At 49.3% G+C, this 22474-nt stretch overlaps 1 protein-coding gene across 2 annotated transcripts in view; it reads right to left on the minus strand.

Annotated features, from left to right (window-relative positions):
* Positions 1–299: 299 nt before the first annotated feature.
* SCARA5 (scavenger receptor class A member 5) overlaps positions 300–22474 on the minus strand; it is a 126849-nt gene continuing 104674 nt past the window's right edge. Inside the window, exons 8-9 of one of the 2 annotated variants that reach the window (XM_019828609.2) lie at positions 12417–12614; positions 300–2455 (exon numbers count right to left, since the gene is read on the minus strand). In XM_019828609.2, the coding sequence (XP_019684168.1) occupies positions 2319–2455; positions 12417–12614 (335 nt within the window). In that variant the 3' untranslated portion in view covers positions 300–2318. The remainder of the gene's footprint in view (positions 2456–12416; positions 12615–22474) is intronic. The other variant, XM_003984802.6, reaches the window with a different exon arrangement.

The raw sequence follows: 22474 nt of genomic DNA on the forward strand, positions 1-22474 counted from the left end.
GATGTCAGGAAATAGGTGTTCTTTCCTTGATTGAATAAAAATGCAATTCTCTTATAAGCTGGGCCTTGATTTTTCTGTTGCCTGGGACCCCTTCCTTAGGTTACCTACTAAGGCTTAAGACATTGTGTTCCACCATGTTCTTGGTCTACACTGTGTTTATTGTGCTCCAGAAGTGTTAAGATAGCTTCTCATAAGCTGCTCATTCTACCAATCCCCAGTGAGAAATGATCAGACCATACAGTTTTTACCAGTCCTCCCCATGCTCACCAGAATTTCATGAGAAAGAATGTGACACAAAGTTTGTTAGTGACATGTTCTTAGCTTTATTGAAATTCTTTCTTACAAAAGGTCTGATGTATTTTAGGCCAGGCCTAATTTCCTTTAGTCCCTGAAATACAGATCCATGGTTATTTCCATGTCCTCGTATGTAAATATGTAAACTAGTAGACTTTTCAGTTAAGGTTCAAACACTTATCATTGTGATTTTTATTTGATGTAAAACAAGACTTGTGTTTTCCTAAATGAAAAGACCACGTAAGAAAGTTATGTGGGTCTTCATCGATGGGATAGCTGGATTTTTTGCCAGAAATGACCTGGGGTTTATTTCATTCAGTGTGACATCTTTCCACCTTTAGTATTTTCTCTTTTTAATGCAAACTTTGCAATGTGCTGAGCTATGTAGTAAAGAGTGCTATGTTCATATATGCATGCATATATTGGCCCTGGAGAAAGATGCTTGAGTACATGCGTGTTATGTAAACATAGCAATTGATCAGGAGAGTCTCTGATCATTAAGACATTAATGGATAACAAGCATACTGTAAGCAAAGAACAACCAATAGCACATATTGGTTTTGTTGTCAGCCAGGAATTTTGCTGGTCCTATACCTGGGGGGCAGGAGGAGGTCCCAGGTGTCACTTTCCCCAGCTAAGCTGATACTCACCCCATGTGACAGGGATTTGTGTGTCCGAGGCCTGACTCAGTTTGTGACTCCCCCAAGGGAGGTGAGTCTGTGCTCACTTACTACCATGTAGCTTCCCTAGTCCTAGAATATGTATATGGCCTGGTTTGACCTCCTCCTCATGTCAGAGGAAGAATATGATCTTCCTGTCGCTAGGAGAGGGGTGCAGATTGAGGACTGGCAGAGGTCCATGGCTCCTTCTTCTGCCAGAGGTTATAGGAAATCGTCATTTCCTTCCACGCTTACAGGATCCATAAGGACATGCGTTCTGATCATAGGAGCACACCCAAAGAAGCCTGGATAGCTTCACCTCCAAACAGCTCTGAGACACAGGTAAGTTGGCCTTAAGGCTGACTGTCAGATGATGAACGCTGGTCTCAGTTGAACCCAGATAAGTCCCCATGTCACCCTCCAAATCGCCTTCCTCCTGGTTGGCCTGGAAGCCAGTCACGTCCAATCTTATACTCTGTAGTATGGAATATGTAACCTTGTAATCCCACATGTCTTGCATCTGAGTGTCCTGCCCAAGCCTAGGAAAGACACAGTAGGATGCAGGTAGAAACAATGGTTTAGTCATTCTCAATCTTCAATCTTACTGGCCACGTGAATGGGTCAGTTGAGTGCTACCTAGAGGTAAGGTCTTACCCAAGCTAACAAGCCTTGTAGAAACACTACAAAGTGGATAAATGAATTTAGCATCCAAGATGTGTTGTATACATGGGAGTCACTCATTGGATGTTAGTTTCACTCCTCTTCTCCAAAGCCAGCTTGCCTCCTGCATGTGACGTGCGTTTCCCTCTCACTCCTATAGCTGGCCCTTCCTCTATATCACTTCCCCAGACTAACAAATGGTGTGCAGAGGCAGAGTAAAGAGAGGGAAGAATGAATCATTTGGTATGGTCTCTTTCTGGGAAGGAAGATGTCAAAACTCTTGGCCTAACTAAGGGAATTATCTGAAGAGTAAATGACCTGTCATGCTTCCCTCCCGTGTCCACTGCTGCGTTTCTCGCCAACATACTCTCAGCATTTAACTGACAGACCAAAGGGAGCATGGATGTTGAGTCCTGATGCATGGTGCTTAGAAGGGCAGGCAAAATGACGATCCAGTTGCCCAGGGCTTCACATGCAGGAACCCTGGTAGAAGGGAGAGACAGGCAGTGGATCCCAGAGTTGCACTTTGGAGCTGATGTCCAAGAGGAGCATGACGACAGGCCACTGTGGTCCTGGCACAGGGATATGGGGGAGGGGGATGCTGGGCTGGGCAGGGCAGAGGCATGGTCCCAAGCGATGCCCCTGCCCCAGGAATGCAGGAAGGAGGCTCGGCAGCAGGGCCCGGACTGTGGACTGCACCCAGTTTCAGTGTCTGTTGCACGTCACCCCAGCATCTTCAGCGTGTCCGCAGTTTGTCACCCCCCATTTGGAGAAGCTGCAGCGGAAGATGGTATCTTCTGTGCCCTTGCAGGCCACGTCATCCATCCAAATCCTCCCTGTGCCTGTAGGGACAAGTCAACATGGTTTCTTAGCAGATATGCAGGAGAGCAGGACAGAAGAAAAACAGCACCGCTGTGTCTGTTCTTGACCGGGCTGTCCCGGGCTCTGCTGGCAATTCTCAAATCAAGCCATTTCCCCTTGCCCTCTCCTCCCCACCAAGACCAAATACTCATTTTCTAGGCTCAGTTTCCTGAGGGCAGAGTAACAACAATCGCGGTGATGGCAGCATTTATTGGTATCTCCTACACGGCAGACATTTCACATGTGTGATCTTCCTCCATTCTGAGCACGGCGCCGTGAGGTAGACATTAATACGCCAGTTTTATAGAGGCTCAGGATACAGTTGGTGCAGAGCTACTCAACTTGTAAGTTGCAGAGTCTGAAACTCAAGACCAAGTTGGTCTCGGCGCACACTTTATATGAGACACCTCATAGCTTTTGAGATACAATGTCTTGCAGTCTTTGTTGATGAGTACTCAAGCACGGCCTAATCTGAGGGACAATGTCAGACAGATTCTGGATTGGACAGATCCAGTGCCCTATAACCAAGTATGTCTGCACAACATGACCCCCAATCTTTTGAAATTTAAAGCAGATGGTTCCACTCTATGAACTCCAAACAGTGGCGCTAGAATGACACAGGACCCCAGAATTTAACATTATAGCCATATATATATATATATATATAAAATATATATATATATGTATATATATATGTATATATATGTGTGTATATATATATATATATATATATATATATACACACACATATATATATTTAATGACAGGAAGAAGCATCCCCAGCCATAATTAGGTCAGTTCCCCAAATACAAGGTCCCTAAGACAATCTACGTGAGCTCTGCCTGCAGCCAGTCCCGTTTACCCAGATCTTAAGGAGACCAACCCACTGGTCTGAAGTTGCCCATGCAGGGGAGCCTTTAGTTGGCTTTCCTAGGATTGTACCAGAGCCTTGAGAGACATAAACTTGGCAATGAAGGTCCCCAATGAATGTCAGAGCAATAGGGCAGTTGGGTGAGGCTCCAGGAAGGAATGGAGGGGGGTTGTCTAGAGTCAGGGGTCAATGGAGAGGGGAGTGGGCTGCAAGAGAAGTCACCTGGAGCCCCCGCTGATCAACTGGCAGGACCATCACCCATGGTTCTGGTGCACTCTCTTGTGCGGATGGCCATGCCACGCGCCAGATGGTGGGAGCCCATTTGGGAGCCCTCTGGAAGCATGACTGAGCTTCAGGACACCCACAGACGCAGTGGCTTAGAGCCTGGTTACTCAAAGTGTGGTCCTGGACCAGCAGCATTGGCATTACCCAGAGCTGATTAGAAATGTAGAACTTCGGGGGCACCTGGGTGGCTCAGTTGTTGGCCAGCCGACTTCACCTCAGGTCATGATCTTGCAGTTCGTGAGTTTGAGCCCTGCATTGGGCTCTGTGTGGACAGCTCAGAGCCTGGAGCCTGCTTCAGATTCTGTCTCCCTCTCTCTCTGCCTCTCCCCTGCTCACGCTGTCTCTCTTTCTCAAAAATACATAAATATTAAAAAAAAAAAAAAAAGAAATGCAGAACTTTCAGGTCCCACCTAGGACTACTGAACCAGAATCTACATCTTAACCAAGAGGTTAAGCACAGAAATTTGAGAAGCACTGATGTAGCAGAAGCAGCAGGGCTTTACAATGAGTAGGCCAGATCTTGATTCAAATCTCAGCCCCATCAGGGGAACAATTTCAGTTTTAAAACTGGGAGGGAATTACCAGGATGTGAGAATTTTGGTGCTGAAACCAGGTACATGCTGGCTGAACCAGGATTGTTGGTCACTCCAGTGCTCTAGCTTGTTAGGTCTATGAGCTGGCACCAAAAAGCATGGGGTTAAAGGTCTTAAATTAGCCGTGTCAACCTGATCAAGCCAGATGAAGTAAAAAATTGTTCCTGATTTTTTTTCTTTTTTAAATGTTTATTTTATTTTTGAGAGAGAGAGAGAGAGAGAGAGAGAGAGAGAGAGAGCAAGCAGGGAGAGAGGGAGAGAGAGAATCCCAAGTAGGCTCCACACTGACAGCAGCGAGCCTGATGTAGGGCTTGAACCCATGAACTGTGAGATTATGACCTGAGCTGAAGTCGGACACTCAACTGACTGAGCCACCCAGGTGCCCCTGTTCCTGATTTTTAAAGGACTTTGAAATCTACCAAAACCCTATAAAAAAGGTAGCTCAGGGATTGGTACCGTGTCCTGATCCTAGTAGCCCTGTCTCCTCCCGGCCCCAACTCTCAGCATCCAGATAACCTCTCCTTGTAGAGGAATGGTTGGGACGACTGTAAAAACCTTAAAGCCGTCACTCGCTCTTGAACTGCATAGGAGAAATCTCTTTACAAAGGATGTTATCTAAACCATTTTACTGCCCACAAAATCTACCGCATGAGCTATGTGGTTTAGACATATTTTCGTTATGTAGAGATTTTCAGCATCTGTTGTCATGGGATTGCTGAGCAGTGAATTCAGGGACAGAGCTGGGAGGAGAGGCCTCCTTCCGCTGCCTTGGCCGTTGTTTCTTCACAAGAGCCTCTTCCCTGGCCGGATACCCTGTGCCTCTTACACAATAAGCCCTTTGAGGCCTAGCAATAATTTGCAGATTAAATGTCTCCTGGAAAACACATCAGTTTACAAATTACCCAGGAAAAGCCTGCAGGCCCGAGAGCTCTGTGGGATTAGTCACACCCAAAACAAATAAAGAAGTAAATGAAGGAAACTGACAAATACAGAACAGACCCAAGGTAACCGGCCCAAATGCGTATACAGGATCATGAAACTCCCAACTCTAGTTGGTGTTTAGCCAGGGAGTTCTGGCTATTGTTCAGTCATGGAAGAGCTCATAAAATGAGAATAGGCTCATTAAATCGGCAGTGCCGGGTCTCTGCAGTATTACGGCAGCGTGGGGCATCGCCGGAGGGCCAGTTAACCCGCGAACCATCCCTGCCGCTCAACACGTCAAAGAGCCTAGAACTCCCATTTCTCTGTACCAATCACCACTTCAGCTTTAGAACTGACATCCGATTCCTCCAAGTGTAGCCACAAGACCAGGAGTGTCAGCATGACCTGGGAGCTTGCTGGAAATGCAGAGTCCGGGGTCCACCCGGGCTTGAATCAGAATGTGCATTTCAAGACGATCTCCCATGATTCATGTGCGCCTTCAAGTCTGAGAAGCTCGTCTCGGGCTAGCTCTCCAAGCTCCCTAGCAAAGCCCTGTGATAACTAAGCCCCACTGTTCAGATCAGAAAAAGGAAGCAATAGGGTGACATGTTTATCTTGAGGAGGCAAAATTGGGACCAGAGGCCAGGTCTTCTGACACTCAGACACTAGGCACTGTTTGAAGGTGATGTTGTTGGGATGAGTAAGTGGAGATTTTAATCTATCCTCCTCATTCATTCATTCATTCATTCAACATGTATTTGAGGACCTTTTCCATGCTCAGCACTATTGTGGGTGTCTGGACTACATCAACAAACAAAAAAGGAGGAAACAGCAACACAAATCTCTGCCTCAAGGAGCTAACATTTGAGCTTCTACCTGTTTATTTGGAGTAACATTAATAGAAGAAATAAGTTACACTGAATCCACCCATCCGAGCTGCACACAGAGGTAGCCAGACAAGTATCAAACGAGTATTTAAGAGATGGGAAAACTGAGGCCCCAGAAAGATGAAGTGACTTGTCCCATGATGACCAAGGGCAGGAGGCCACGACCCAGGCCTCTGACATGCCGGCAGACCAGTATTTGCTCCTCACGGGTACACAGTACACAGCACGAACACTAGGTCGGGGGTGGCGTACCGTGGACCAGTTCAACCCACCGTCTGCTTTCGTAAACAAAATTTTGTTGGAACACAGCCCCACTGTTTGATTATGTTTTGTCTGTGGTTGCTTTCATGCTGCAAGGGCAGAGTTGAGCAGGGAGAGAAACCTTTGGCCCATAAAGCCTAAACTATTTCCTACCTAGCCCTTTCATGTTTGTGGATCTGTGCACAAAGCCACCTCCCAGTATTTGGACTTTATCTTAGAGAAAAGGGGCGAACACTGGTAATGATGATATGATTAGAAGCGAACACCCCCAGTTCCATCCCTCGCACCCCCACCCACAAATCTGTCTGCATTTGTACCCATCCTTACTCCCTCTGTCTATGTGTCTTACACAAAGATTTTCTCTGCAGATGTGAGGCTCCCTCCCAGTGGGGCTACCCTCTGCTCCTTCCACCCCTTCCTAGACCTCCTTCCAGCCATCACCCTCCATCTGCTCTGTCTGCATTTGCTCCTTCTCCAACAGCTCTTGGACCAATTTAAAATCAAAAAACACCTTTAAGTCTCTCCCATCCGGCTCTTGCCTCGCCTTTTGCCAGAGAAACTGATAATTTGATTTTTGGGCCCTGTCCAGGGAAAATTTTATGGTGCCAGACCCCCAAGAGAACTGCCAGGGAGGGACTGGCAGTGCCTTGTGTTCTACGGGGGGAGGAGTCAGATTAGGCAGGCACAGAAGTTCCTTCCTTCCTTCTTCCCTTCCTCCCTTCTCCCGGCCCCTTCTTCCCTCCCTCCTTTCCTTCCCTCCAGCCTTTATCCATTTACCCTAGTATGTCCCAGGCAGAGTCCTGGGTTTTGGAGCTGTGAAGGTAAAGCCTCGTGCACAAAGGTGTTCACACATGTATCAGAGCTCAGGAGGGTGTGAGAGGTGTCATGATAGAGACGTGACACCCGGGGAGCTCCGAGTAGGGGCACTGACATCCCCGGGCACGGGTGGGGCGGGAAAGGAAGTGGCCAGCAAAGCTCCCCTCAGGAGCTGATAAGTGAGCTGACTCGACAAGCTGAATAGGAGGTAGCTAGATGAAGAAGGAGGGGACGGCATCCCAGACGAAGCCCGAGAAGATACGGAGACACGAAAGAGCCACGGGAGCTCGGAGAACACAAGTGGCTGCGTGTGGCTGAAGGCTGAGGGGGAGGTGGGAGGCGGAGGAGGAAGGGTCTCATTTCAGATAGAACCCTGGCAGCTGCAAGCAGGAAGGCGGCAGGAGGCAGGCTGGAGCTGGAGGTGAGGCAGCAGTGAGGAAGCGGCTCACGGAGGGTCCCAGCCCCCGTACGCCCACCTTGACTGGCACCCCGCCTCCGCCCAACGTATATCAGAGGAGTGTGCACCACAGGGCCCGCGCCATGCTTACCGCCAGACGCGTGATCTCATTTAGCGTTTGCCATTAGCCTTCGATAGCGGAAGGGCTGAAGCTAGGGGAGGCCACAGAAGCTACTCCAGGTCACTGGCTCCAAGTGGCAGATCTGGGACTCTAACTCAGGTTTGACCCACGGCCTGAGCTCCTGACCACTGCTCTGCCCTGCCCTGCCTGGGCATCTAAGGCAAGAGCAGGGGGAATGAAGGGACAGATTCAAGGGATGGCAGAGAGTAGACACTGTGGGACCCAGGGACCAGCCAGATGTGGGATGAGGAGTGGGGGAGAGCGGGACGGGGATAGGCGCGTGGTCCTGGCTGGCAGGCAGGAAGCACGTCCAGAGGGCACAGAGAGAAGCCAAGCCATGGAGGGAGGGGCCGGGGCTTGGGAGACTGAGGCTGGGGATGGGCAGATCGGGACGAGGCATTGGGGCCCTGGTGGAGAAGGAGGCTGCGGTCAGAGGGTGGATCTGATGTACGGCCCCATCGCTGCCAGGAGAGACGGCATCCCTTGCCCGCTGTGCCCATGGCCACCATAACCTGAGAGCCCCCACCATGCTGTTCAGAGTCGATGAACACGCCTGTCTTTCCTCTACACTGAACCTGTTGAGGCTGGAGACTAGGTTCACTCAACCCTGCACCCACCACTGAGCCCAGTGCCCACTGATGCCTGAGGAAAGCTGGCGGTGCAGCCTGGTTTAGGAGCAAGGGCTCAGATGAGCCTCGGCTGGGTCAGCCCCTTCTCTTACCCTCCGTGAACCCATTAATAACACCTGGCCCGCCGATCTGTCGAGGTCTCGAATATCACACGACGTAAGTTACTGGACCGCGATGGGGAAATAACAGTGCAAGTGTGATACGTGCAGGAAAGTGAGTCTGGCTTTCCATTGACTGGTTTACAGCGGCGATTTCAGAGCTTCCCCATGTGTCACATGATACAAAAGTCAAGGGGGAATCAAAGAGGCCACGGAGTCTGTTTGGGACTAACTCCGCCCATGACATTCAAATGATTTCTTTTGGTTTCTCTAAAAGAGTTTCCGTTTATTTTTTTTATTTTTGACGTTTTTTATTTTGTTTTTGAGAGACAGAGAGAGACAGAGCAGGAGTGGGGGAAGGGCAGAGAGAGAGAGAGGGAGACACAGAATCTAAAGCAGACTCCAGGCTCTGAGCTGTCAGCACAGAGCCCGATGTGGGGCTTGAACTCATGAACTGCGAGATCATGACCTGAGCTTGAAGTCAGACACTCAGCTGACTGAGCCACCCAGGCACCCCCTAGCCACTGTTGTTGTTGTTTTTAAATAAATTTTTGTTTATTTATTTTTGAGAGAGAGAGAGACAGAGGGAGAGAGAGAGAGAGAGAGAGAGAGAGAGAGAGAGAATGGGGGGAGGGGCAGAGAGAAAGGGGGACAGAGGCTCTGAAGCGGGCTCCACATGGACAGCAGAGAGCCTGATGTGGGACTTGAACCCACAAACCGTGAGATCATGACCTATGCAGAAGGCAGCCACTTAACCAACCGAGCCACTCAGGCGCCCCAAGAGTTTCTGGGTTTTCTTTTCCCCACAAGGTTTACCTCCACTTATTAGGCAGGAGTCCTCACTGGAGTCGAGAATGAAATAGCAGGGACTGTTCCTACAGTTCCAGCTCCTCATGTAAACAGGGATGGCGGTTTCCTTGAAGAAAACAGGCTGAAATCCGGCCCAAAGCTTTAAGTGGGAGGAAAGTGCTCTCTCCGGTGGGCTGCCCTCCGAGGAGCTGGACTCTCTGAACTCCCCACGCGCTCCGGCCTTTTGGTAGAGAGGCCAGGACGGGTGGGATCGGTCAGCTGCTCTCTGCCAGCTGTCACAACAGATTTCACCCCATCACTTTCCGTCAATGGGATCATCTTAGGCGGCCCAGACTGCTCTAACAAAGTGTCATTGACTGGGTGGCTTGTAAACAACAGACACTTATTTCTCTCAGCCCTGGAGGCTGGAAGTCCAAGGTCAGGCTGCCAGCATGGTCGGCCTCTGATGAGGGCTCTTTTGGGCTGGAGACTACTGTCTTCTCTGTGCTTCCTCAGGGAAAGAGGAAGACGGAACTCTTTGGGGTCCCTTTTGTAAGAGCATTAGTCCTATAATGAGGGCTCCACTGTCACGACCTAATCACCTCCCAGAGACCCCACCTCCTAATCCCATCACACTGGGGGTTAGGATTTTAATACAGGAAATTGGGGGAGACACAAACCTTCAGTCTGTAACAGCGACTGAGGTCTAAGGGCTGAGATTCTGCACAGAAGTTACAACAGCCCCTGGTGGGGATGAGATGAATGGTGATTCAGAGGAGTGGAGATGTCCCTGCCGGTCTGGACGTGACCTGGCTCCGTTTCCCTATCTGGAGAGGATGTGTTGGCCCCCCCTCTCATGCCATCCCATGAGTCCCTTTAGCCATTGAGCCCGGTGGGTCAGGCAGCCATGGGGTCAGGCAAGACAGCACACAGGCCTGGCTCCACTCCATGATACAAGGAGCTCCCACAGGGACCAGCTGTTCCTCCACAGGCCACAAGGGGGGCCTGGAAACCGAGGATGAGTGGATCAGTCCAAACCCCTCCCCACACCTGTAAGAACTTGGGTTCTCTTGACAGGTGAACAGGAGCATTTCCAATCCCAGGGGCTCAAAGTTGGAAGGCACATCAGAGCCCGCAAGCCCTTTTAAGTTACAGATGGGGACGCCAAAACCCAGCGTCTTGGAGAAGCAACAAGCTCACACAGCCACGGGTCAGCACTCTCTCCTGAGGGCGCAGGGAGTACTGGGCTTGTGCATGTGGGACTGTTGTTTTAGTTATGGTTCAACACAGGTTTCTTCAAGTTCAAGGTCTGATGGAGGAAAAAGTATGTGTGAACGTGAATGTTTATATTTGAGTGTGAAAGTGTGTGCGGTGCTATGGATGTTTATAGCACGTGTCGGCAGGTGTGTAATTCATGGTCCCAGCTCAGGGCGCCTGGGTGGCCCAGTCAGTTAAGCGTCTGACTTCGGCTCAGGTCCTGATCTCGCAGGTCGTGAATTCAAGCCCCACGTCAGGGTCTGTGCTGACAGCTCGGAGCCTGGAGCCCGCTTTGGATTCCGTGTCTCCCTCTCTCTGCCCCTCCCCTGCTCGCACTCTGTCTCTCTCGCTCAAAAATGAATAAACATCAAAAAAAAAATAATAAGTGGTCCCAGATTGTGTGTAGTAGGTGGTGGTCACAGCAAGCATGCCAAGGTCTAGAGAGGGTTATGTGCTGAACTGTGTCTCCTCAAATTACCAAGTTGAAGTCCTAACCCCAGGACTTGAGAATGTGACTGTGTTTGGAGACAGGCCCCTTAAAGAGGTGACTAAGGTGAAATGAGGTCATTGGGGTGCTATCCAATATGACTGCGTCCTTATAAAAGAGGAGACACAGGCACCATCCAGAGGGAAGACCATGTAAAGACACAGGGAGAAGACGACCATCTACACGCTGAGGAGAGGCCTCAGGAGAAACCAAATCCATGGACACCTTGATTGTGGGCTTTCCAGCCTCCGGAACTGTGAGAAAATAAATGTCTGTTGTTTAAGCCCCACAGGTCTGTGCTCTTTGTTACAGCAGCTGAGCAGACTAATACAGAGGGCTAGCCTGGGGGACAGACGCAGTGCCATGGACGGGGACTGGAGCTGGGGCACAGCTGTCCTCCTCGAAGCAGGAGAGTGGTGGACGGTTCAAATCCGCTATCTGCCCAGAAAACGTCTGCACCCCTCCCTCCAAGTCTCTTGTACCATCCACAGGAAGGGAGGTATGCTTGAGCATGTCGAAAGGAAAGCAGCAAAATGGTGAAGACTTGGCAAAATCCTGTCACATAAAGACGAGATGAAGTAACCGGAGATATTCATCTGAAGAAGAAAGGACTCAGAGAGGGGCAGGGACAGCCAGCAGAGTGGGTGGGAGCCTGGCCTCCTAAGCCTCCTGCTGGGGTCTGAGGGAAACCAGGCTCTTCCATTTGCCAGCTGTGAGACCTTGTGCACGTTAGTCAACCTCTCTGTGCCTCTGTTTCCGCATTTGGAACACAGGGATGATCTCTGTATCCACTTCCTAGGTGTTGTAAGGATTCAGTGAGGGAGTATTTGTCACGTGTTTAGAGCCAAACCAGGCACACAATGGGTGCATTAAGTGTTCAGCACTCGCTGGGCTCTGTAACAAAAATGTAATAGGGACGCCTGGGCGGCTCAGTGGGTTAAGCATCTGACTCTTGATTTAAGCTCAGGTCATGTTCTCCAGGTTTGTGAGTTCAAGCCCCACCTGGGGCTCTGCGCTGACAGCATGGGGGCCTGGTTGGGACTCTCTCTCTCTCTCTCTCTCTCTCTCTCTCTCTCTCTCTCTCTCCCCTCTTCTCCTGCTCGCTCGCGTGTGTGTGCACTCTCTCTCTCTCTCAAAATAAATAAATAAACTTAAAAAAACATGTAGTAGAGTTAAGTGGGAGTGGGTTTAGATCCGCGCCTGAGACGCAGGGCTGAGAACGAGGGTCCGCAGGGGAATCTGACAGGACACGGGAAATAAAAGGAAGTCAATTCAAGGAAAGGAAGAGTGTTCTAATAATCAGAACTGTGTGAGGGCACAGCTCCTTGCCTGGGGGCCAGCGAACCTCCCACCGCAGGGAGCATGGGGGCAGAGGCCAGGCGACACCCGGTGGGACCGCTGTGCAGGGGACTCGTGCTCTGGGGAGGAGACCCAGCTGGTCCCCGTGTCCCTGCCCCCCAGAGCACTTACCTTGACCAAATCGAGCCGTCCGGTACACCTCCTCCACACCACGGAAGCCCAGCATGCGGCACACCACGTCCCCGTCTTTCTTGTCCCAGCCGTCGTCACACACGGTGCCCCAGCGCCGCTCGTGGTACACCTCCACCCGGCCCTCGTGTGGGCCGGAGCCGTTCACCAGCCGGATCATCACCGCCTCCACGCTACCTGCTGGGGGCAGCTGGCAGTCACCACTGTACTCTGGACACCCCCCTGCCCCGCCCTGATTTTCCTCTACCCTGCCCTCCCCACCCCCCCTCCACCCCCCCGCCCAAGACCATGACCAGCAGAAACCCTGGTGTCTCATCCTGCCCTTAATCAGCCTGCTTCTCTCCACCTTTCTTTTTTTCTCTCTTAATAGACTTCATTTTCTCAGAGCAGTTTTAAGTTCCAGAAAAATGGAGATGAAGGTATAAACATTTCCCATGTACCCTTTGCCCCTACACAAGCCCAGCCTCCCCCAGTGTGGACATCCTGCACCACAGTGGCGCACCTGTTGTAAAGATGAACCCACACCGACACATCACAATCACACAGAGTCCACGGTTTGCCTTCGGGTTCATTCTTGGTGTACATTCTGCGGGTTCGGGCAAATGTATACTGACGTGTATCCACCATTATAGTATCGTACAGAGTAGTTTTATTGCCCTAGACATCCTCTGCGCCCCGCCATCTCACTTCCCAGCCTCTGATCACCGGTGACCGCTGATCTTTTTACTGTCGCTATAGCTTTGTCTTTCCCAGAATGTCGTACAGTTGGTATCACATAGTATACATATGCATTTAAGGTTCTCCCATGTCTTTTTGTGGCCTGATAGCCCATTTCTTGAGAGCAGCGAATAATAATCCATTGTCTGGATGTGCCACAGTTTATTTATCCATTCACCAACTGAAGGACACGTGCTTCCAAAGTTTGGCAATTATGAATCAAGGTGCTATAAACACTCCTGGGCAGGGTTTTGTATGGACATAAGTTTTTAACTCATTTGGGTAGATCCCCAAGGAATATGATTGCTGGATTTCTCTCTACCTCTTGGGACCCGGTGACCAGCAGTTATACCTACCATGGAGGAGAGGGAAGGGGGAACAGAGAAAAGCAAGGGACATCCAGACTCTCTGAGCAGGTGACCCTGCTGTGCCAGCACAGTAGGTGGGGAGCTCCCCGGGAAGTGTCTGAGCCCTGAGTTCCACCATTCAAGGCCACTTCCCCACTGAGCTGTGAGCATGAGAGTGTGAAGCCAGCAGACTTGGGTGTGGATTTTGTCTCTGCCGCTCACTATGTGCAAGTGGGAGACAGTAGTTCATCGAAAGATGCCACTTTTTATATGGAACATCACAACTATATATGCTACTAAGAAGGAAAGAGTTCTGCCAGTTACAGTGGCAAATGATGTCAATGGCTAGATGCTTCCAGACTTCAGTGATGTGAAATTGTGTGTCAGGGGATCAGTGAGATATGGCAAGACATGAAGAGCTTAGAACAGTGCCTGGCACATAGAAGGCTCTTTGGTCTACCTGAATGACCTTAAGAAAGACTCAGAGCCTCTCTGAGGGTATTTCCTCAACTGTGACATGGGGACAACACAGAGGGCTATTGTGCAGCCTAAAGGAAGTCATGTGTATAAGGCTCCGAGCATGATGCCTCGTACACTGCAGACACTCAGGAAATCCTGGGTCACCCCTTCTTCTCTGCTGGCTGAAACTCTATCACATTCATCTATAAGCTATTTAGCACAGAACCTGGCTCTAGCAAATGAACAGTAAATGTGCTCCACGGATGAATGAATGAAGATTCATCCCCTTGCATTAAAAGCACTGCCTTATTTCTCCAAGGGGATATTTTGGGGACTCAAAGAGCACTGGAACAGCTGAAACAAGCCTTAGACTCATCTCAAAACCAGGGTTTGGCTGGGAAGTCACAGTGTCAGGCCATACAGGCTGTTAAGTGTCAGAGCTGGAGTGGGGGCTTGGGTCTCCTGATGTGTCTTCTTCTTCCTTTTTTTTTTTTTTTTTTAAGTTCACTCATTTATCCTGTGAGAGAGAGAAAGTGTGGGAATGGGGGAGGGTAGAGAGAGAGGGAGAAAGACAGAATCCCAAGCAGGCTCTAATGCTGTGAGTGCGGAGCCCAGCTCAGGGCCTGAACTCACGAACCGCGAGATCATGACCTTAGCCGAAGTCAGACGCTTAACCTACTGAGCCACCCAGGCACTCCTTCTGATGTGTCTTCCAAGGTCCTTTTCACCATCCTGCCTGCTCTCCACTCTGGGAGGTGGGGTGATGATCTTCACCCCTTGGAGACCAGAGCTTCCTTATTTGATAAGACATTGGAGTGGTCACTGGGTCTTAAATCTGGCCACACATCAAAATCATTCGGAATGCCTGTGAAATGCAGATTCCTGGGCCCCCGTCGGACCCACTGGATCAGAATCTTGGCAGTGGGAGTCAGAGGCCTGTATTTTTTTTTTTTTTTTTACAAGTGTCCCACATGATTCCAAGGTAATACATGTATGTCGACTGACATTTGGGAGTGATACAAGTAGATGAGCTGTAAGGTTTTTTCCAGCTCCAGTGTTCAGTGATACCAAGGCCAGGGAAGAGGTAACAGGTGTCTCTTTTTTTGCAGCTGGAAACCACCTGGGGCATGTAGGGTAAAGTCATTGTACTGTGACACGGTGACAAGTGAGTGAAATGATGCAGAAAGATCCTGACAAGGACTGCCAGAGAAAAGACCAAACCAAATCAAGTTCTGTGCCCAGTAAGTACTGCATCCTTGGGCTATTTTTTTCTTTTTTTGGCCAGCTGGGCTGGGGGATCCCCCTTCCAATGACTGTGACCTTCATGGGCCCCCTGGAGGAGAGGGCAAAGTTGATAAATCCCACATTTGTACCACATGAGAAAGGAGAGGAGTTAGAATTGGCCATGTGTCTGTTATGTGCTGCCTGGGCTGGGGAAACCCCAGGACATTCTGCATGGGGGGACTAAAGAAGTCACCAGGAAACCACACCATTCCCAAGGCGCTGAAAGATCACAGATGGTTGACTCTGAAAGGCTTCTTGAAATGCTTAATGCCATTTTCTACACATCCTTCATCGCTGACCATTCTCCCCATATGGCTTTGCTGAAAACACAAGCTCATACCAGGCTGTCAAAAAGAGATAAGGACGAGCAAGAGAACACAGGAATCCTGGAGAAGGAAACCATAGAAGCTGGAAGGCAGAGACTGGGTCTGAGACAGAGAAACTCCCCAGGGAACAGTAATGACAAGCTAACCTAGAGCCAGCAGCAGCAAATGAGCCCTGGCCCCTGGCTGAGGGCTTGCCCTGGGTGGATTGGCTGAGGCTGAGATGTCAGCCCTGATTTCTTACAGACCTGTCTCACCGCTGTCAGCACCCTGTCATGGTGGCAGTGGGCCACGCCAGGCTAGCTTCCAACAGAAGTCTCAGTATGGGGTCATAAGTAGAGGGAGAAGTGACAGGAGAATGTTGTGGGTCCCAGAGCAGGCTAGGCAGAGTTCAGGGTGTCAGGTCAAAATAATAGGAAGAGGCTGGGTGAGACACAGGAAGCCAGGGCTGATGTTCACAGATTCCCCCATATCCTCTCTGCTCTGGCCAGCCTGAACTCACTGCATTCATGTCTTTGTTTAACAAAATAAGTGACTGACCATTTGCTAAAGGCCTGGTCCTGTTCTAGGAGATATGGATACATCCATGAACAAAGTCTCTGCCCTCAGGGACTGGTATTTTAGTGGAGAGACTAGCAATGAATCTAGGAAACAAAAATATAACTATGGCCAAAGTAGTGCAATATAACTATGGCCAAGTAGTGATGAGTGCAGAGACAGGAACAGAAAGAGAATAGAGAATGAGAGGAGGTGTCATCTTGGATGAGGAAACAAGGAAGGGAATGAAGAGTGAGGGAAGACATCAGCTTGGACAGAAAGACAAGGAAGAAAATGGAGAGTGAAGGGAGGTGCCATCATGAATAGGGAGACAAGGAAGGAAATGGACATTGAGGGGGGTTGCCATTTTGGGTGAGGAGACAAGAAGTGAATGAAGAGTGAGGGAAAGGTGCCATCTTGGACAGGGCACAAGGAAGAGAATGGAGAGTGGGAGAGGTGCCATCTTGGACAGGAAAACAAGGAAAGGAATGGAGAGTGAGGGGAAGTGCCATCTTGGAGAGAGACCAGGAAGGGAATGAAGAATGAGGGAAGGTGCTATCTTAAAGAGAGAGAGACAAGGGAGTGGAGAGTGACAGAAGGTGCCATCTTGGAGAGAGAGACAAGGAAAAGAATAGAGAGTGAAGGGAGGTACCATCTTGGATGGGAGGGAACAAGGAAGGCCTTGAGGAGAGACCTGAATGAGCCAGGGGAGTAAATGGACTCCCCCATCTCAAAAAACCCTCTCTGTACTCCAGCCTATGCTTTTCTTGTCCCTTAAATCTCAGCTTACATGTTCCATCTCCCAAAAAAAACCTCCCTTCATGCCCCACACCTGGCCAGGTCCTCTTCTATGGATGTATTTAGCACTTCATCTAATAATTGCCTATCTATCTTCTTAGGACACTGTGAGCATTCCAGGTACAGATCACATGGCCTATACAGTGTTTGTACACCAAGATGCCCAAGCTGTGTAAAATGAAGGCATGAATGAATGAACTCAGATGATATAGATCCAGATGGGCAGGTCCTCTGTATGGGACATAGCTCTTCGAGCCTAGGACTTTGGTATGAGTCAGGAGAATCTGCCTTCAGGGTATCCCACAGTTCTAACCCCCTCTTTATTACATCATAGCTCCATCTACTAACTTATTTTCTAATGGCTTCTTTTGGTGGGATGGTCCTGGGTTCTGGATCCCAGGACTAGGCTATTGGTGAATGACTATCACATTCCAAATGAGAAAATAGGGATGTGGTCATATAATTATGGTGGGTACTAGAAGAAATCTGGAAAATGTCATCTGGATGCTGAAATATTGGAATTCCCAGAAGACTTCAATGTATATGGAAGTGACAAAAGAATATCTGGAAACAGGACAACCTCAAAAAATTGCACACATATGGTAACCATCATTAGGGGACTCATAACATCAATTTTAAGGATGTCTCTCCAGTCTGTGCCCCATGGTCCTCATAAACCAAGCAAAGTTGTGGCCCCCAGGACTACCCCACCTCCCAGACCCTAGGTTGGCTCATTGAGCATTGGAACCTGTTCCTTGTAACTTGTTCCCAGATCCTCCAGATTTAGGGTTTTTCCTCATAATGGAGGCAGAACACAGTCACCTGCCCATGGGATGTTGCATGCCCCAAAAGAATGAAAATGATTCTGAAATCTACCTGACCTCCCCTGGACTCATCCAAATGACATGGCACATACTGTTCAAGTCCTTATAGAACTTGGCAGTAAGGCTGATTTTTGTATCCTTTTCTTTCCCATAATAAAAGCCCAACTCTGTGGATAATTCCTTTGGGAAAACCAGAGACTGAGGTTTGATCTGATTATGATGCAAACTGCCCCAATGCAAGGACTTGGACAGTCCAAGGGGTTGGTCCATGAACAGTGTCTCTGGCCTTCTGATGGAGCCACAGGGGAGGCCACAGGCAGGCATCCCCTCGGGCCTGGGCAATGATACCACCTCCTGGCATGCACTTGGGGAATCACTAAATGACTGCAACAGTGACTCCCTCCCTGGCCTGGGAAGGATGTCATGACTTGGTAAAAGGTTTGGGTTTCTGTGGTCAGAGGGTTTGAACTCTGCTTTTCCCAGCAGTTTCTGCCCCAGGCAAAGCTTTCCCACCAATCAACCAGCCACCACTGGTGTGTCAGCCCCCACACAAGCAGATGTAGTCCCTGACAGGAGGCTTCAGCCTGGTTTGTAACACCCTCAGGACACTTCTTGTAAGTCCAGGGAGCTTTTTCGTCAGACACCCGCCCAGAGTGGTCTCCAAGGAGTGTGTGGGGCCACTTGAGGTCAAGGAGATGCCTCTCTGCATGACAGGAAAGGAAAATGGCAGGCAGAGATTTTGGACTGCATAAAACTCAGGCACTCTTAGGCTGATAAAAAGAGGGAATGGCCCAGTTGGAGGGCAGAAGGCAAGAGTGCTCATGATGAGGGGCGCCTGGGTAGCTCAGTCGGTTAAGCGCCCGACTTCGGCTCAGGGCATGATCTCGTGGTTTGTGGGTTCGAGCCCCGCATCGGGCTCTGTACTGACAACTGAGAGCCTGGAGCCTGCTGTGGATTCTGTGTCTTCTTCTCTACTCCTCCCCTGCTCATGCACTGTCTCTTTCTCTCTCAAAAATAAACAAACATTAAAAAAAATTAATTAGAGAAAAAAGCGTGCTCATGATGACCTCAGGCTTTTGCAACTGTGTGTGACTTCCCTTAACAACCACACTTGCACTGTCTGACAGGCCCCTTTACCTCTTTCTTTGCATCCTACCTCAGGGGGGCCTGGAAAATCCTTCCTGAGCAAAAAGAAAATCAGCAACTCTGCAGAAAACCCTGACTTCCACCATTCTCTATGTGGATATCAGATTTTGATTCACAAAGAGAACCTTCCAGGTAGAGAGAATATGAAACTCGTTTTCTTGTTCCTGGGGTCCCTACCCTGCAGACTGGAATCTACCCGGACATGTACCGTGGTTTGCGAGTGGACAGAGCCATAGTGACCACAAGGCTGGCCCCTACCCAGCTCTTTGCAAAAAGAGATCTTCCGGAAGATCCGAGGTTATGGGAAATACCAAGGAACTGTTCCTCATCAAAGGCCTGGAGGACATCAAAATCCCTGGCCCGCTAAATCTTGAGCAGAGCTTCTCCTAGTACTCCCCAGAGCAGTGATATCCAGATGCTTACAGGGTCAGGCCTGTTTCTTTTTGCCCTGCTACCCATGATTTGGGGTCAGAGGTGCTCCCCTTTTATACAGAGGAGCAGACAGAGAAGAGTCCCTTACCTTCAAAAAGATCACATTGGGGCACCTAGGTAGCTTCAGTCAGTCAAGCATCCGACTCTTGATTTAGGTTCAGGTCATGATCTCATGGTTTGTGGGATTGAGTCCCACATTGGCCTGACAGCATGAAGCCTACTTGGGATTTTCTCTCTCCCTTTCTCTCTGCCCCTCCCCTGCTCTTGCTCTCTCTCTCTCTCTCTCTCTCTCTCTCTCTCTCTCTCTCAAAAAATAAATGAACTTAGAAAAAAACAACAACAAAAAAGCTCACATCAGAAGCGGTCACTTTGTCTCACGGTGTAATCCTAGGGGAGGAAGCTGATGAGCAGAACCCAGAGCAGAAGACTTGCCCTCTTCAGCCGGGCAGCCTCCTTGCCCTCTCCTGGATCAAAAGGATCAAGCATTTCATCAACAAATTTTCCACAGCATCAGTGGTTCTAATCTCCATTTGGAGCTTTCCTGTCCAGCTGCCATGCCAGACCATAGAACCCCTCCTCCTCATTCTCCGACCTGTTCTACTGACCCTGCCCTTTACCCAGGCTACTGCTGGGACCAACCACGAGGCCCTCATCCCTCCTGAGGTAGAACCCCAGACCTGTTCCAGTCCTGGCCTGGCCCCTCAGTAAACAGGGTGGGGCTGAGGCACAGAGGGGGTCAGATCACGGAGAGGAGTAAGGCGTGGTGTCTGGACTAGGAGCCTTTGCATTTTCTTGGGTTATATCTAGTAACAACTTCCTTAAGCTTAATAGGAGGCTTCAGATATCACCATTACTTGGTGCATAGAGCTACTTTTAGTCACATAGTCTTTAGGCTTTTTAATCATCACAAATGATGGAGAAGCCTAGACTTTGCCAGCTGACCGAGACCTGGAGATCACTTGGCCCAAACTGTTCATGTGATACTTGAGGATACAGAGGCTCAGAGTGGTAATATATCTTGCCCATGGTCATCCCACAGTTCGTAGTAAGTAGAAGAGCTGGGACCTGACCTTGAGACTTACCCTGAGGCAGTTCTCCACCTGTCCCTCTCTTTCCTCATTTTTCATAAGATCCCTCATTCTTTCTGAGCTCTCTGGGCAGGGCCCACTAATTCTACCTCATGACTTTAGTGCAAGATGCCTTTTGATGAAGCAGTTACATTAAAAAGAATTACTTTAACCCTTGAACTGTCATGCTTCTACCCCTAATTCATAGAAATAGTTTGGCTTCTCCTAAGTCTTATAGGAGGACCAACAATGCAGGGATGCCCTTGTGAAGCACGGCTGTTGCTGAGTTTGTATTTGAAAATGAACATGTCTCTGTTTCTGGGCAGGGGAAAGATAAATCAGCCTTAGCTTTTGAGAGTAGTGATCACATTTATTGATGTCCAGGGTGATTCTACTTCTTGTGCACAGATTTGCGGTGCTGAAGATACATTATTTTATTAATTCTTTATACATATCTTTATCAATGTATGTATTTCTCTTTCTAATTATTCACTTCCTTATCCACCCAGATGCACTTCTGGAATCCTACCACACTCCAGAATGGTACCAGGGGCTAAGGATTTAAGGACAACTAAGTGTCGTCTTTGCCCTCAAGGCTGTCTAATGAACTGACAGCCTAAGATGGATAAGAGCACAGAATGCCAGAGCTGGAAGAGACCTCCCCAGTCCAAACCCTCACCTAGAGATGAGGAAACTGAGGTTCAGAGAGAGGAAGTAACCAGCTGTCACTGGGATACCAGATCTCTTTCTTCCTAGACCACTTCTCCTTCCAATGCTGGCCACTTTAAGTACTGCCTAAGCCACAACACAGGGTTAAGCTGGTCTGAGGCCCTGAAAAGGGCTAGGATGGAGGCAGGCTGGTACTCCCCAGACTGCTTGCAAGAGCTCAGGGAAAACCTGCAATCTCTGAGAGTTATGGAAACATAGCTCATTTTCCCTTGGGCAGAGAAACACTGTTTTGTTTATCCATGATCCCTCGATACTTAATATCATGCCTGGTTGGCTGAAGATCCTAATTAAATGTTTGATGGGATGGAGGGCAGATGGGTGGATGGATGCATGACTCTGTTAGTGGGTATGATCGGAATCCCCAGCTGAATGCCTCATGTTTCCTGTATCCCTGGTTCCAGTCTTAACCCTCAGTGTCTGACTGTTCAGAAAGGGTACTGTGCCCATCCATCCACTGATCCCACCAGCTGAGGCAGGAATGCTGTCTCCCCAGGATAGAGACCATGTGCTCCCTGTGCACACAATGGCTAGGGGCTCTGACCCTGGGTTACATCTACTGGAGCTAGCTCTCTGTAGTTCATCTAGACTCCCTACTACTGGTTGATCTTTAAACAAGTATTGACCCAGTCATGGGGACAGACAGGTATACAATCAGGCTTCTCCTCTGGACACAAAAATGCTACAAGGTAATCCAGGCCATCCCTGCCCAGTGCCACGAGAGTGGGTCTATGGCAGGTGGTGTGGCATGGTGAGGAGAGCAGCCAGTCAGTAGAGGGGACTGGTGGGGGCTGGTCAAGCTATACTGCCAATGTTCTTAAGTCTAGAGGCACTAAGACATTCTCTTCATTTTTTCACCCGTCACACTCACTTCCCAGGGATGCTGAGCAGATCAGTGACAAAGATTTTCTGCTTGACCAAACCCTAGCCAGGCTCCTGAGCCCTCTCAAGTAGGCCTCAACCTTGACCTATAAAGACTTGAACAGAATACTCACATAATTTCTAACAGCTCAACGCCACATCCCTACGATGACCCTAACCTCCCTTAACGTGCCTGCCGAAGAAAACTCAAGGTTGTCAAAAGAATTTATTGTGTGTTCCAGCCAACACCTGAAGATAAGGCCCTGCTTCCCAGCCTCTGTGGAAGAAAAGGAGCCTAACTTGGATAAGAGCCAGTTAGCAAACCCAGATGGGTTTCACAAGGACAAACCCCCTTCCTGTTTTTATAATTTTTCACTTCCTTGACTCCCCCTCTCTCCTTACCCCCTCCCTCTCTCTTTATTCTCCTTTTAAGACACCCAGTCACCTCTGTACAAATAGAAGTTGAATTTAGTTCACACTGGCCTCTTTTCCCCTATTGCAAGAGTATGTTACTAATTT

The sequence above is a fragment of the Felis catus genome, chromosome B1 (genome assembly GCF_018350175.1).
Source record: "Felis catus isolate Fca126 chromosome B1, F.catus_Fca126_mat1.0, whole genome shotgun sequence".
Lineage (NCBI taxonomy): Eukaryota > Metazoa > Chordata > Mammalia > Carnivora > Felidae > Felis > Felis catus.